At 43.4% G+C, this 14,041-nt stretch overlaps 1 protein-coding gene across 2 annotated transcripts in view; it reads right to left on the bottom strand.

The window, feature by feature from the left end:
• LOC138581972 (ribonuclease Y-like) overlaps positions 1-14,041 on the bottom strand; it is a 338,026-nt gene that overhangs the window by 117,434 nt on the left and 206,551 nt on the right. For both annotated transcript variants that reach the window (XM_069652880.1, XM_069652879.1), the window contains exon 5: positions 10,608-10,664. In XM_069652880.1, the coding sequence (XP_069508981.1) occupies positions 10,608-10,664 (57 nt within the window). The remainder of the gene's footprint in view (positions 1-10,607; positions 10,665-14,041) is intronic.

A 14,041-nucleotide genomic window follows, 5' to 3' on the forward strand; every position in this document is an offset into this window, starting at 1 on the left:
TACATTTTATTACCTGCCATTTCTTTTGGTTGCATTAATTCCATTCCATTACCATTTAAAACCTGCTAAAACATTGGTGCCATAGCCATTTCCAATTAAAACTTGCCAACAACCAACATTGGCACCATAACTTTAGGTCCAATGCAATTACTAACCAACATTGGCACCATAACTTTAGGTCCAATGCAATTACTAAAACACTTGCCAAACAAAACACATTGGCCCCATAATAAAACACTGCTTATTGGCACATAGCCACCATATGGCTCCAAAAAAAATGTCAATTGCCCACCCTTGGGTAGCACTCATGCTTACAGTTTGGCACACACCAATAACTATATTCACTCCAATAAAGAGACCCAAAGCACATGGCCACTGTAAATCAACACTCCTGCCAACGCTATTGGCACAAAAAACAGGAAACTCCTTTCCCAGAAGCATGTTATAGAATGCCATATAACAAACCATAAAAACTACACCACAATGCCTGCAAAATGTGACCCATGTTTTCATATATCACATTCCCAAAGTGATGCATTGCCTTCATTTTCATTTTCCAAACAACATTTTAGCATGTGATGGCCTTTGCATTTACAATATAAAGAAACGTTGCATGGGTACATTGCATGTTGCTTTCAACTCTTAAATATCAGCTCAATAAAATGCCAATGTCACAAAAAAAAATTGCAATGTACATAAGGCAAAACATTTTGAGTTCGCACATTACACTTTCAAGAAAATCGAAAGGCAGAAACACTTTCCTGAAGATCCGATCAGACAAAATGGAAATGCTAATAGAAAATAAATGCCTGCCGCTTATATTTTGGTAGCCTTGAAATGCATCCTCCAGTCATTGCAGTACATGTAACGTTCCAGTAATGCCGAAGGTAATGAACAGTCAATCCAGCTGCGCCTTTAACTCCTACTCAGTGTTAATATGACTTGCAGCCGCTCCTTTTTACAGCATGTTCAAACACAGCTTGTAAGAGTCTTATGAACGTGGGCGTGATGTCAAATGCCCGGCTACTTCTATGGGCTCTCTCGCTAGAGCCATTTGCACTGCTGATAAGCAGAGTCTCTCTTTTGTTCCCCCGACCCCTTGCTCTGCCAATAACACGCCATTGACTTCTTGTGAAGTGCCAAACTAAAAATGCACCTATGCCTTCATATATTAAGAAGCCATTGCTGTGGCAGATGCAGAACAAATGAAAGTGAGCGGCGCTGCCCCCCCAAATCACTATAAATGTCCCTCACTAATCAGTCATGCAGGACATGGGGCGCACTCACCTTGGGTCCGGGGGTGGGGGGGAGGGCGGTGGATGCTTCTGGTTCCTCACTCCTTTTTAGTGGGCAACTTCCTGTGCACCATATTCCTTCTGGCACAAGTTTGCTTCTTTTCTGTCCTTTCTTGCTGCTTTTCAGCCCCAGGTACACCTCAATCACCAAAATCCTCGCCGCCAGTGTTACAACGCAAGTTGAGGGGTTGTAATGATGAGCCAGGAGACCAGGTTGGGTTAAGAGACTTTAGTGGGTTCGTGGTACATAAGTCACAGGTAATAAGTTACAGGCAGGATAAGTACATAAGGGAGGGAAGCATCCACCGGTCCCCCCTCTGTTCAGCTCATTTTCCAACTGAACAGGGAGAACCTTGGCACTCACACCAAAACATTCTAGATGGAACACTATAATACAAGCATTCCAGGCACAGGCTCACATATACTTAGGAAACAGCTAATGAACCAGGATAGGTAAGACATAACACAAGGCTGGAAGAACCCTGTTTCACTCTCTTTCATATGGGATTAACTGATTAAAATATGAGCTGTCCAGAGTTCCAAGCCCACCTTCCTTTGATCAGCTGTTAACATTGGTTTTGCAGATAGATTTGTGCATTCAGGAACGGAAGTAAAAAAAAAAGAAAGAACAGGGCAACCTATCCTTGGTATCAACCTTCCGATCACACACCCGTGCCCTCCTCAGATATCGCTGAACCCATGCAGATTGGAACAGCTTGTTGTCCCCTCTCGGATGAGAAGAAGAGTGGGAGGTGAACCAAAGGATTGTGTCTATACTGCGCTTCCTCAACACACCTGCTAAAGAATTGTCCTTTGGCACCACCTCATCGACAGGAAAATGCCAGCTCCCGGAGTGAGAAGGGACGATGTCCAAGGAGTTAAAGGAGAAAAGTCCCTTAAGGCATTAACCTGTAACTATTCAAACTAATCATGTCCAGGATGATCGTTTACTTTTACTCAAGGTTTTACTTTGGGTTAATGATAGATCCTTGAAGTGCCCACTTTAGTTGACCGCGGGGAAGCTGGGAATTTCATGGATAAGGTGTAATAAAAAAAGCCAGTCCAGCACCGTATGAAGGAGCACACTTATCAGCTGAGAGAGTAGCGCTCTTGTAGCAGTCCCTATCCTCTGCTTCCAAATGTGCCCCTGGCATTACGCAGGCCCAGGAGCTGTGTGACTCCTTATCTGAGTTTTTTATTAACAAAGTTGTGACCATTGGCCCATGTTTCACCATCTTGCAATCAGTCTCCGAGTGGTAGTCCATACAGATATTGTCCTAGTTGGTCCTCTTTTTCTCTTTTCTCTGAGGATATGATCCATAATGCCATGCAAAGAATCAAGTCCTGTGCCCCCTCAGATCCTCTGCCCTTCGGAGTGATGAAGGAGATCTCAGTTGATCTCCTTAGTGAAGTCACGGCAGCTGTTAACATCTCTTGCCAGTCGGAGGTTATCCCCTCTGAATTCAAGGCTGCCTTGGTCATTCCTTTGTTGAAGAAGCCATCTTTGGATCCTGCTCTGCCCTCCAATTTCCGACCTATCTCTCTCCTCCCATTTCTGATGAAACTTCTGGAATCACAAGTCTCAACTATTCTGTCCTCTTTCCTTGAATCATCCAGTTGCCTTGACCGGCCCAGTCTGGTTTTCGTCCTGGCAGGGGCATGGAGAGTGTCCTTGTCTCTGTTCCAGAAAGACATGTCCAAGCTGGTTGACAGAGGGGGTTTCGGAGCCCTGATTCTTTTAGATCTGTCAGTGGCTTTTGACACCGTAGACCAAGCTACGCTGAACTTAAACCTCTGCCAGATTGGTGTTTCGATTCAGGTACTTGCTTGGTTCCTCTCTTTCTTGGCTGATAGATCTCAAATTCTTTCTCTTCCTCCTTTCACGGCTAAGTCCTGTCACCTCAGTTGTGGTGTCCCTCAGGAGTCGGCTCTGTCCCCCATTCTTTTCAACATTTATATATTCTTGTTGTTGCTCCTCATCCACTCCTTCTCATTTTGTTAGTGTCCTTGAAATATTTTAGGGTGGGTGACCGCAAAATGGTGGTAGCAGATATTTCTCACAATAGCCTTTATAGTTTTTGCAACTGAAGAAAATATTGACTATACATTCTCCTGCTTTACCCCTCGACCCTTGCCAGTTCTGTGTAAAAGATGGCACCTTTAGAACATTGAAGCAAAACTGTATATATGAACACCGAGCAAATCGTGGGCCAATCACGTCCAGATAGGATTCAAACCCAAAATTGGCAGTACACAGTAGATAGGACAGCCCCAAACTGAGTGTGGTACATTCCTCTACCAGTCTACGACGAGTATGCCACCTAAAGATTGAATCTGTAGCCTTGTGGCACTTGTCATCGATTCAGGGCTCCTCCAGTATTAATCTATGTTCAATTAGGACATTTCTGTTTTTACAAGTTGGAACCATGGAAGGGATTTGGCCCCCACCAACAACAGGATGTGCACCATTACATCTTTGTAAATAACCAAATCTGGTGAGGATCCATATCCCTGTCCAGTAGTACAGAGGCTTTAGTCTGGCTTGGTTGTTGACCGGTATATGGTCACATTGCAGAAACATACCGGTACTTGGTGTAGAGCTTGGTAACATGAGTAGCATTTGAAAACATTTTGTTTCAGCTATAACCAGTGATTTCACTCCTATATGGCCACTGAGCTTGGCACCATATAGTGACACAGCAATGGCCTGCATCTGATGTAATTTTAGGGCTCGTCTAATGGCACCACTATAATGGGAGTGATGGAGGCACACTATTCCACCACAATACTTTTCAAGTGTTGCTGATGATTTAATGACCAGCTGGGTCCACAAGCCATTCTCCGAACACCTAACTCCCAAAGTAATCGTAGCATGAAACCTGTTTCAAAATGGTGCCATCCACCTGATTGTCCACATTTAAAGATTGTGCTAAGCGGGGTCTGAGGACTAGTGTCTTAGTATTTTCTTTATTTCATTTGAGGTACAAATCTTTACTTTTCCCTACAAACTTTGCCAGTGTGGACTTAAGATCCATAGGGGATGTGGCCAGTAGAACGGCGTCATCTACAAATAATAGAGCTGGAATCCTGATGCTCTTCAATATTGGCGGGTCAGAGCTGCATGCCTCCAGCTCCTCAATGGCCTTATTAATATAAATGTTAAAGCGGAGTGGAGCCAGCACGCAGCCTTACCTTACACCCCTCCCTATAGGGTTTGGGTCTGTCAATTCAACCCCCAAACCACAGCGTACAGATGCTATGATGTCGGCATACAAAAGTAGAATTGGGGTTAACAATTTCTGGGGAATGCCTCTGTTACCCAATATTTGCCACAGAGAGTTTCCGTGGATGCTATCGAATGTGGTATTTAAATCCACAAAGACCGCGTGTATCTTTGCTCTATTGAGGATGGTATACTTATCCAGGATTAGGCGGAGACGAAAACTCTAATCAATGGTGCTGCACCTTGTGTCTGATAATACCTGCTGTGTCCACCCATCACTGTAAGCACTGTAAAATGTTCTTAGAGATGATTGACCCCGCCACATCAAGGAGGGATATGGGGCAGTGCGATACCTTGGTATTGCTCTATTCTCCAATGCTACATTAAACACATGGCACAATAAAGGCACCCATATTGTCAGCTCGTCTTTGAATAGAGCCACTGGGATCTTGTTGGGGGCTGGTGGTTTGCCCGCTTATTGTGCTTGGATTGCCCTTTCTACTTCCTTCTCAGTTATCACAAGAGCATTAATGTGCAGTGTTTCAAGTCATGCACATTCCTCCGGCTGGGCCACCCTGGATTGGTACAACGCTCCAAAGTGCTTATAGCATAAGGAGGGAGATATAATACACTGCAGGATGTTGGAAGCATGGAGATCTTTCCCTGCTACCATTTTCCAGAACAGTAGAAAATCACCAGTTGTACATGCCAAAAAGCAAGGCGTCCCATCTGTCCCAGTTGAAGGCAACCTTTTTATTGCAGATCAAAGATGTGTAGACGCCCTGAGATTAGGCAGCCTTTCTTTATCTACCACTAAGCCCTCCTTCATACAACACATAAAATCACACTTTGCCTCTCTGAGGTCCTCATCAAACCACCCTTCCTTCATTAACTCCTTTTTCTTGATCTGCCTGGCAGGTTTGGTAAAAATTGCCTTGAGATTTTCCATCATGACATCATAGTTGCCAATGTTACTTCAGAACCAAGGTTGACAGTACAAATAGCTTTGATGTCACACAATATGGAGTGGTACATTTTGTATGTGAATTTGTTTCTTAGCACATCTCCCCATTTTACACTTCCTTTTGGCAGGCCCGATACCTCTATGTCTACAGATCTATGGAGGGTGAATGGGGGTTAAACCCCACACGTAACTAAAGGAATATAGCACATGGTTAGCTTGTGATCACTCTCATTGCGGTCAAGTACAGAAAAATTGTGGATCAGAGGTCGAGCTTCAGCATTGATCCACATATAATCGATCCGGGATGACCCATTTGGGCCAATAAAAGTAAACCCTGTGGGCTGTTCTGCCCTACAGGCTCTCAGGCCCACGGCATTCAAAATACTGGCTACATTAATAGCATGCGGGTGGGTTCTCTGAGGGTGGTCCGCAATCAGTGTTGGAATTCCCGAGACCAAATCTTGGTCCGCCCACATGTCTTCAAGCTCTCATAATGGCTCAAATTGCAGGTTCAGAACTCCCATTACCAAAACAAATATATAACTTGTGGCATGTGCATCCAGGAAATCAAGTGTCTCCTGCATCAAGATACCAAGATACAGGGTTTGATTGGAAGATTCGCAGTTGGTGTCTTATAAAGATGAAACAAGGGAACTATCTTGTTTTTTCCTGTTGTTATTGTAAGATGTTGCAAATCCGGGCAGTCTATGGAATTATCCACAATCGAACAATCAGGGCCATAGGCCACCCAAGTTATTAGACCACCCCATGGCCTTCCTCTGGGGCCTTTGGCAGCAGGGATTCAATAAACAATGCATCCCTGGATGGAAACTACTTCCCTGGTCCATGTCTCCTAAACGCAAACTATATTGTAGCCCCCTGAAAGCAAACTATATTGTAGACATGAATGAACTCCACCGAACTAAGAATGTCTATGTGCTTGTTTAAGCCCGCAATGTTGCAGGAAAAAATCCTGCCAGTCGAAAGTAGTTCTGTAGTAGTGATGGCAGGAAGAACCTGTTGGGGGCTGGACTCTGGGAATGGCGCTATTATAGGAAGTCAATCCACAACTTTCAAGCCACTTTCCCTCCATTGGGCCCTTTCCACCATTCCTTCTACTCCTTGGAGCCTTTGGGCCGGTTGGTGTACGGGGTCAATGGCTCTCATGGTGATTCTGGAGCCGGCTGTGGGATAGGAGTGCATTTCAATAGATATCAAGCCATCCACCATATAGGCACTGGCCAGTATTACCTGGATACAATTATCATGATTGTGTGGCATTGGCTTGCAAGAGAACCAGATAATGTAGTCACAAATGATTAATTTGCCCTCTCTAACAGAACGGATCCAATGTGTAACCTTGTTGACTAGAGACTCTTGGCTTACCCTCGATGACGTGGTGCATTGTGCATGTAAACACTGCAATCAGCTTTGGGAAGTGGCCTTGTTACATTGTATATGGTTTCAGGGTGGTCCTTTGGGACCTGCCCCCAGATCCACCAAAGGAGAATGATCTGTCTGTCCCCTTGCTCCAAGTAGCAGTGATGGACTCTTTGTGGGCATGGCTCGTATATTCTGCATACGAGCGGGCAGAATGGCAGACAGCCTGCCATGCCAGTGTTAGACTCCAGGTGTCTATTGACAACATCATTCATTGGTTTTGACCAATCCCCGCCCTTAGTTGGATTGTCATTTTGTTCCTGGATTGATGACAGTATCAATCCTAGGTTCATCACACACACAGTACTTTTGTCACATCCCTGATGCTGGTCTTGGAGGTCATGAGGAACGTAGCATTGAAGGAACATGGTAGGGCAAACCTTTCCTTCAATTAAGGCTTTCAAAAAGATCAGCAGCTATTAGTCTTGGGGTCTCTGATGTTTATATTGAGGGCGGGACAAAATTTCACTGCTTTTGCCTGATGTTAGTTTCTTATTTGTATAGGGTTTCTTTGGCGAAGAGACCAGTGTCAGTTCCCAGCTGTGGACTTGTGGACAGTGGTCTCTTGTCTGCATTTCCTGATCTCTGCCCCAGCCTCATTCCTCTTTGTCCCGGGTTGCATTCCTCTTTGTGTCTGGACCTAGCTATGGGGAGGCATGTCCGGCTCAGCAGGGTGGGGTTTATTATGTTTAGTAGTTCAGTCTCTGGTCCTGTCGCCTGGTGATTTTGGAAATTCCACTTTGAAAGGACTTCCTACATCGGCTTTGGCTCTGTTGAAGGTGGTATTTCATGCTGTAGCACGTTTGGTCTTGGGGGCCTTTAGGTTTGGAAAAACGACCCCTGTTTCAAAATCACTACATTGGCTACCATTGAATGTAGGAATAGTTTTTAAGTCTTTATGCATTGTGTATAGAGCAATCCATTTCCAAGCCCCATCTTTTCCGGCTGGCAAATTATAGCGGGACACTCTGCATTTGGAAGTCTGTTCATTTTTAGAAATGCCTTCTCAATGAAAAGGTATTTTTCCGGAGTTGCAGAATGTGACTATATTGGTCCCTATTGGAATTCCCGATTTATTGTCATGTGTTCTAATGCTTTGTAAAAGTGGTTCAAGGGTTAAAATAAAAATCATAGGAGCTAAAGGACAACCTTTACGTGTTCCGCTCAGAATAGCAAAAGGTTCTGAAATGGAGACATTAATGGATAGGCACATATAAAGTGAGGAATGTAACATTTTAATACATTTAGAAAAGGAGATTCTAACAATGTGCCTCCTGAGAGACTCAAACATATGTATTTATCAAAGATATCTATATTCATTGCACTTCTTAACTAGTCAAGTTGGCTCTGCTAACCAGCGATAACCATTTGATTCACTGGCCTTCTTAACTAGTTAGGTTGGCTATGCAAACCAGAAGTAAGGCTTTTATTCATTGCAATTCTTAACTGGTTAGGTTGGCTATGCAAACCAGAAGTAATGCTTTTATTCATTAACTAGTTAGGTTGGCTATGTATACCAGAAGTAAGGATTTTATTAATTGCAATTCTTAACTAGTTAGGTTGGCTATGCAAACCAGACGTAATGCTTTTATTCATTAACTAGTTAGGTTGGCTATGTAAACCAGAAGTAAGGATTTTATTCATTGCAATTCTTAACTAGTTAGGTTGGCTAATCAAACCAGAAGTAATGCTTTTATTCATTAACTAGTTCGGTTAGCTATGTAAACCAGAAGTAAGGATTTTATTCATTGCAATTCTTAACTAGTTAAGTTGGCTATGCAAATCATAAATAATGCTTTTATTCATTAACTAGTTAGGTTGGCTTTGCAAACCAGAAGTAATGCTTTTATTCATTAACTAGTTAAGTTGGCTCTGCGAACCAGAGGTGCCTGTGATGGCATGATGTTCAACTCTTTCACTGACAACACCCCTGAAGCCCATATTGCTGTGGCTAAACAAAAATGTTATGTTCACAGCCCATGTGATTTGGGAGTCACACAAATCACCTCCATCTCTCCCAAAAGGTATGAGGAAAAGAATAGGACCGTTTATGAATCTCTGATTATTATACTCTAGGATTTAAAATAAACGGTTGTTACCAAAGTACAAACTACATTTGGCTTGTATGTCTCATCTGCTGTGTGATTGTGATCTGTCATTGAATTGTATAGGTTTTTGTAACCTTCTCTATAGTTAGACACGTATTATGAAAGACATTACAACCTACAACAAAGTACAATGTTTTTTTTAGAAAAAAAAATAGCGCAGGTCCAAGTAAATGTTGGAATCTGTTTGAGGGAGCACCAATTCTTGAGTTTGGACTGGCATGGCGCCTTGATGGAGATCCTTTCCCTCAATAAATTCCTGTGCTATAGACATAGTGATTTGACTGCACTCCATTGGAGAATTAAACCTGGATGAGGGCGACGCGTAGCTCTATGGAGTTAAAAGTATTCCTGGAAATCTTAGATTCCTGTGGAAATTTCCAATTTACCCTACCCCTGATCCCAAAAAAAAGTCTGAAACCTATAACACAATTCTCAGACAATATGGTGTATTTCTTCAGGCAAACCACTCAAGGGAGCCCATTTTTTACCCAGGTGTGCAACAAATTTCCGGGAAATTCCTGCTGGTCGCAATTTACGAACTTTCTCTTGCAAATGTAAATTCCTAAGTGATGGTTGGTAGGACTGAAATTGGCCTTCACCGCTGGCAGAGCTCCGGGCAACATTCCACTCCACCGTGCTTTAGGACATCTGCACCATTGCAAAAGGGAATCAGGCATATGTATATCAGTGGGGAAATGCCACCAATAGCACAATCATATCTTTTGGTTATAGTTTGTCTCCTAAGTGAGAGGGGTTTGCCTAGACACACAGCCCTTACTCAGTGTGCGGCAGGGAGCCAAGCTGCACCACAGAGATGAGGCACAACAGGGATAAACCATGTCTGGGGTTGCTTGTCTTTCCATGCAGAGGGGACGTGGCACAGCCGCTCGGGTTGGGCAGCTCGTGATAGCGAAAGGGCCGAGATGGACTTGCATATGGCTGGTCCACTTCTACAATGGTGCAGATAAACGTAACACGTTGGCATTGAAGATTAACCAGCTCATTGACAGTGGTTATGATCGATTAATAGATTTCCACCCATCACATTGTTTTGGTTACTATTGACTCAATTATCCAGAGGAGAATGGAAAATGGAACCATCAGAATCACTAGACCCTGATTTTAGGAATCACTGTTATTGCGATAATGCGCAGGGATGTCCACCGCGAAGCATAGTTCTTGCCTCTGCATTGCGATGGATATCTAGTGAACTGATGACAGTCATTTCATCAGTTCACTATGTATGCACCATACATAGTCAACCTAGAAACTGTGAATATCTGCACTAGGCTGCATTTCAAAGGGATGATGGATAGAGGGCGGGTAGGGAAAAAATCATCCAACAAAACACAATTGAGCAATCTTGCCCAGGAAGATCTATGCCAACTTATCCGACAGCTGGAATTTATTCTCCAGGTCCATGAGATGAGTGTACATATTGCAGACCCACTCTAACAATTGCTCCATTCATTCAATAGAGATTCAAAGCATTTGTTCACAAATGTTATATCATCTCATTGACTGCATTACACAATCCAGCATGTTTGCAGCTCTGCACAGAGTTCTGTTGGAGTTACCTTGTGAATGGTGTTGCATTTCAACCCAATGTCCTGCTTAGTTTTCTCTAGGTTTTTCTGCAGAAGAGAAAGACATATGAATTTCAAATGTAATTATTATGACATTAGATTAGGTACTTTACCACACCCTGGTACATGTGATAAAGAAACACGATTCACTGCAATAATCAGAACCCTAAAAAGGACTAGCATGCATTACTCCCATGTAAATCAATACGTTTCTTTTCAAGCATTGGGAAATCCAATAGTTTTCGTGTTTGCAGTTGTTTATCACATTTTATATTTTGGATTGTTGTGCAGTGGTGGTGTTGTGGTTAGTGGTGAAGAGATGTAGGGTTGGTAACGTGGAGTGGTGGCATGGATTGGAGAGGTGTCATGAAGCGGTGCAGTGGTGTGGAATGGTGTGGAGTGGGGGCTTGGGTTAGAGCTGTGGAGCTGTAATGGTAGTTTGGTGGTGTGGAGAGGTGGCATAGAACGCTGGCTTGACATAGGGTGTGGTGTGGAGTGCCTGTTTTGTGGAGTGGTGGTGATGTAAAGAATTAGTGGAGTGGAGTCTTGGTGGTGGGGTGGGCTGTTGGGGTGGTGTGGGGTGATGGGTGGGATAATGGGATGCGATGAGGTGATGGGGTGGGCGATGGAAAGTGGTGTGGAGATAGATGTGGTAGTTTGGGGATGGGGTGATGGGATGGGATGGGGCAGTGGGTGGGTGGAGACTGGGAGGCATGGGTTGTGGTAGGGAGAATGGGAAACTGCTGGTTGAGGGTGTTATTATTATTATGGTATTTATTGAGCGCGGACCTAACTTCAGGAAACAACAGAGCGCTTTACAGAGGTATACAACGGTACAGATGCATAACACAGCACTTTTCGGAGGTAACAACAGAACAGCTATACAGTGTGGGGTAAGCTACAGAGGGGCACAGAGGAGTGGTACAGCTTTACAGGGTGACAGGTAGGAGAAGGGCAGACGGCATCTAACAAGTCAGGTGGCGCAGGGACAGCGTGATGGCCTTGGTGTTGAGGAAGAGAGTCTCCTTGAAGAGGTGGGTCTTGAGTTGTTTTCTCAATGATAGGAACGTGGGGGCGAGTCTGATGCTCATGGGGAGGAGGTTTCATAGGGGCACAGGAAGAGAAGGCTTGTTTTCTGGTTGGCGGATTTCAAGTCTGCACATGTCCTGGCTTATGATGGTGTTCTGTCCGCCGGAGATGCTGAATTTCTACGCGAGGTAGCTGAGTGACATGAGGGTGACTTCCTTATAGATGATGCAGCAACACTTTAAGGTGATATGTGCATGCAGTGGGAGCCAGTGAAAGTAAATGAGGGCCGGGTGGTGTGGTCCTATCTGTGTAGACCCTTGAAGAGGTGTGCGGCTGTGTGTAGGACACTTTTCAGGGCCACAAGGGAGGATGATGGGAGGCCTTTAAGGTGGGCATTGCCCCCCTCCAGGCGTGGAGTACTGATGGAGTGGTGGAGCGGTGGAGTGTTGTAGGAGTGTGGAGGTGTGGAGTAGGATGGTGGTGGACCCTCCACATCAGAATATACCTAACTGGCATCCTGCCTTTCTACCCCATTTCCCCGACAGAAGTCTATCCCTACCTGCACTCAGGAGTTTGGGGAAACCAAAAATAAAATGCTGGGTAAAACCTCTGTTGTATTGTTTTGGTTCGCTTCTAGATTAATTTTGGCTTCTAACCCAAACTTCTTTGAAAGAGACACAAAACATGTGGGAAAACATAATAATGATGTGAGTTTCACAATCGGGACCAGGCAAGACTTTTTGCATTTATTTTTAAGTCTATTTCTTGGGACAGCAATCATGACTAGAAAATAAGGGAGCAGTGTTAAGGATTTCAATCAGGCGACGCACTCCTCAGTCTCAGCCCAGTGTGCAGCGCGCAATTGAAATGCTTATGTTGTTATATATAGGTTCAATATTTGAGAGATACACCACTCATATCACACCCCTTTTCAAAAACCCCGGGTCACGATAGACCAGGAATCAGGCTGGTTGGTAAAGGTAAATCACACACTTTTTAATATATGGGGCAGCAATCTCCACTGTGGTGACAATAACAAATAGGAAGGTAGGCAATGCACTTAATTCAACCCTTTAGCAACACAGATAGAAAACACCAGGAAACAGAAACATGTTTGGGTTTCCGGAAAAATAGCACTCAAGTTAGGATTTCCCCCTGCAAATTCCCTCAGCCCACAAATAATCAAATCTGAATGGATATATAGAAGCAGCAGGTAATCGGGGATAAGGAAGAGGAAACCAAATTCGAATCCAGCCTTTCCTCCTCAAATGGTAGTGAAAAACGGATTTGAAACCCTTGCAATGTTAAAATGACACTCGGAAATGGCTGTACAAAACAATGAATGTGTGCAAAAATCCTTAAATAAGTACAATTCTTTACTGGAGCAACACTGGAAAGATACTAGCAATCATAAGTAATAGATTGAGCAAAATCATACAATTCGAAATTGAATGGAAGGTTTAAAATAATTTCTAATCAAAATCACACGTGTAAAACTTTGCAACAATGTCCATTCCCGCCTGAAATCAACCATACGGTTTTTGATAAAACAGGTGAAATTCACTGATTTGGAGTTTTTTAGTTGGGTGTAGCAATAGATCGTAGGTACAATCTGTGAGTGAAATTAGGTCTCTAGCTGGAAAATTGAGTGAGTTATGCTAGATAGAGTGAGGTGTGTTTTTGAAAAAATAAAGATGCGAAAAGACAAAGAAATCAGTTTTGACAAGGAACAGTTTTACTCTGCGCAAGAGCATTCAGGCTAGACTACCAGATTGAGACACAGTAAGTTCCAGGGTTGATCCGCAGAATCAACCCTAGTTCCCCAGTGCCTGCCCTGGTGGAACCAGTCCGATCACTCGAAATAGGATTGATAGCTTAGGATTTACACAAGACAGAATTACTAAAAAGATGTTAGCGCTATCACAATACATCAATGGCAGGGTAGCAAGAATGATTTTTACAATATTACAAGTTATCAGAATAAGTATAGAATGACTTAGAGATGGGATAGTGACAAAGCAGGATATGTATTTATAATGCCAGGTGACATCATCACAGTATATGACAGGGGCAGTCTTTACTACACACGCCTATAACAATAGGATTGGCCAATAGTAGAAGTCTCCCCCTAGCTCTTTGCCGGTGTGATCTCAGAAAAATGATGTCATGTTTATGGGGTGAATTTTGTACAGTGTACAGAAACCTCCCTGAGTTACTGGAACTAAAATCTAATTTTGCCACAAACACATATTTACACAATTTCAACCTTTCAGTAAATCAGCTATACAGGTTACATATGTTTTCTCTCACATTTCAATCCCCAGTCAGTCAGGCTTCGTATTTCCCCTATGACAGTTTTTTGCACTTTTAAAGAGGATTCATATCACTCAAAATTC

This window comes from Ambystoma mexicanum, chromosome 3q (genome assembly GCF_040938575.1).
Source record: "Ambystoma mexicanum isolate Mex_15411 chromosome 3q, UKY_AmexF1_1, whole genome shotgun sequence".
NCBI lineage: Eukaryota > Metazoa > Chordata > Amphibia > Caudata > Ambystomatidae > Ambystoma > Ambystoma mexicanum.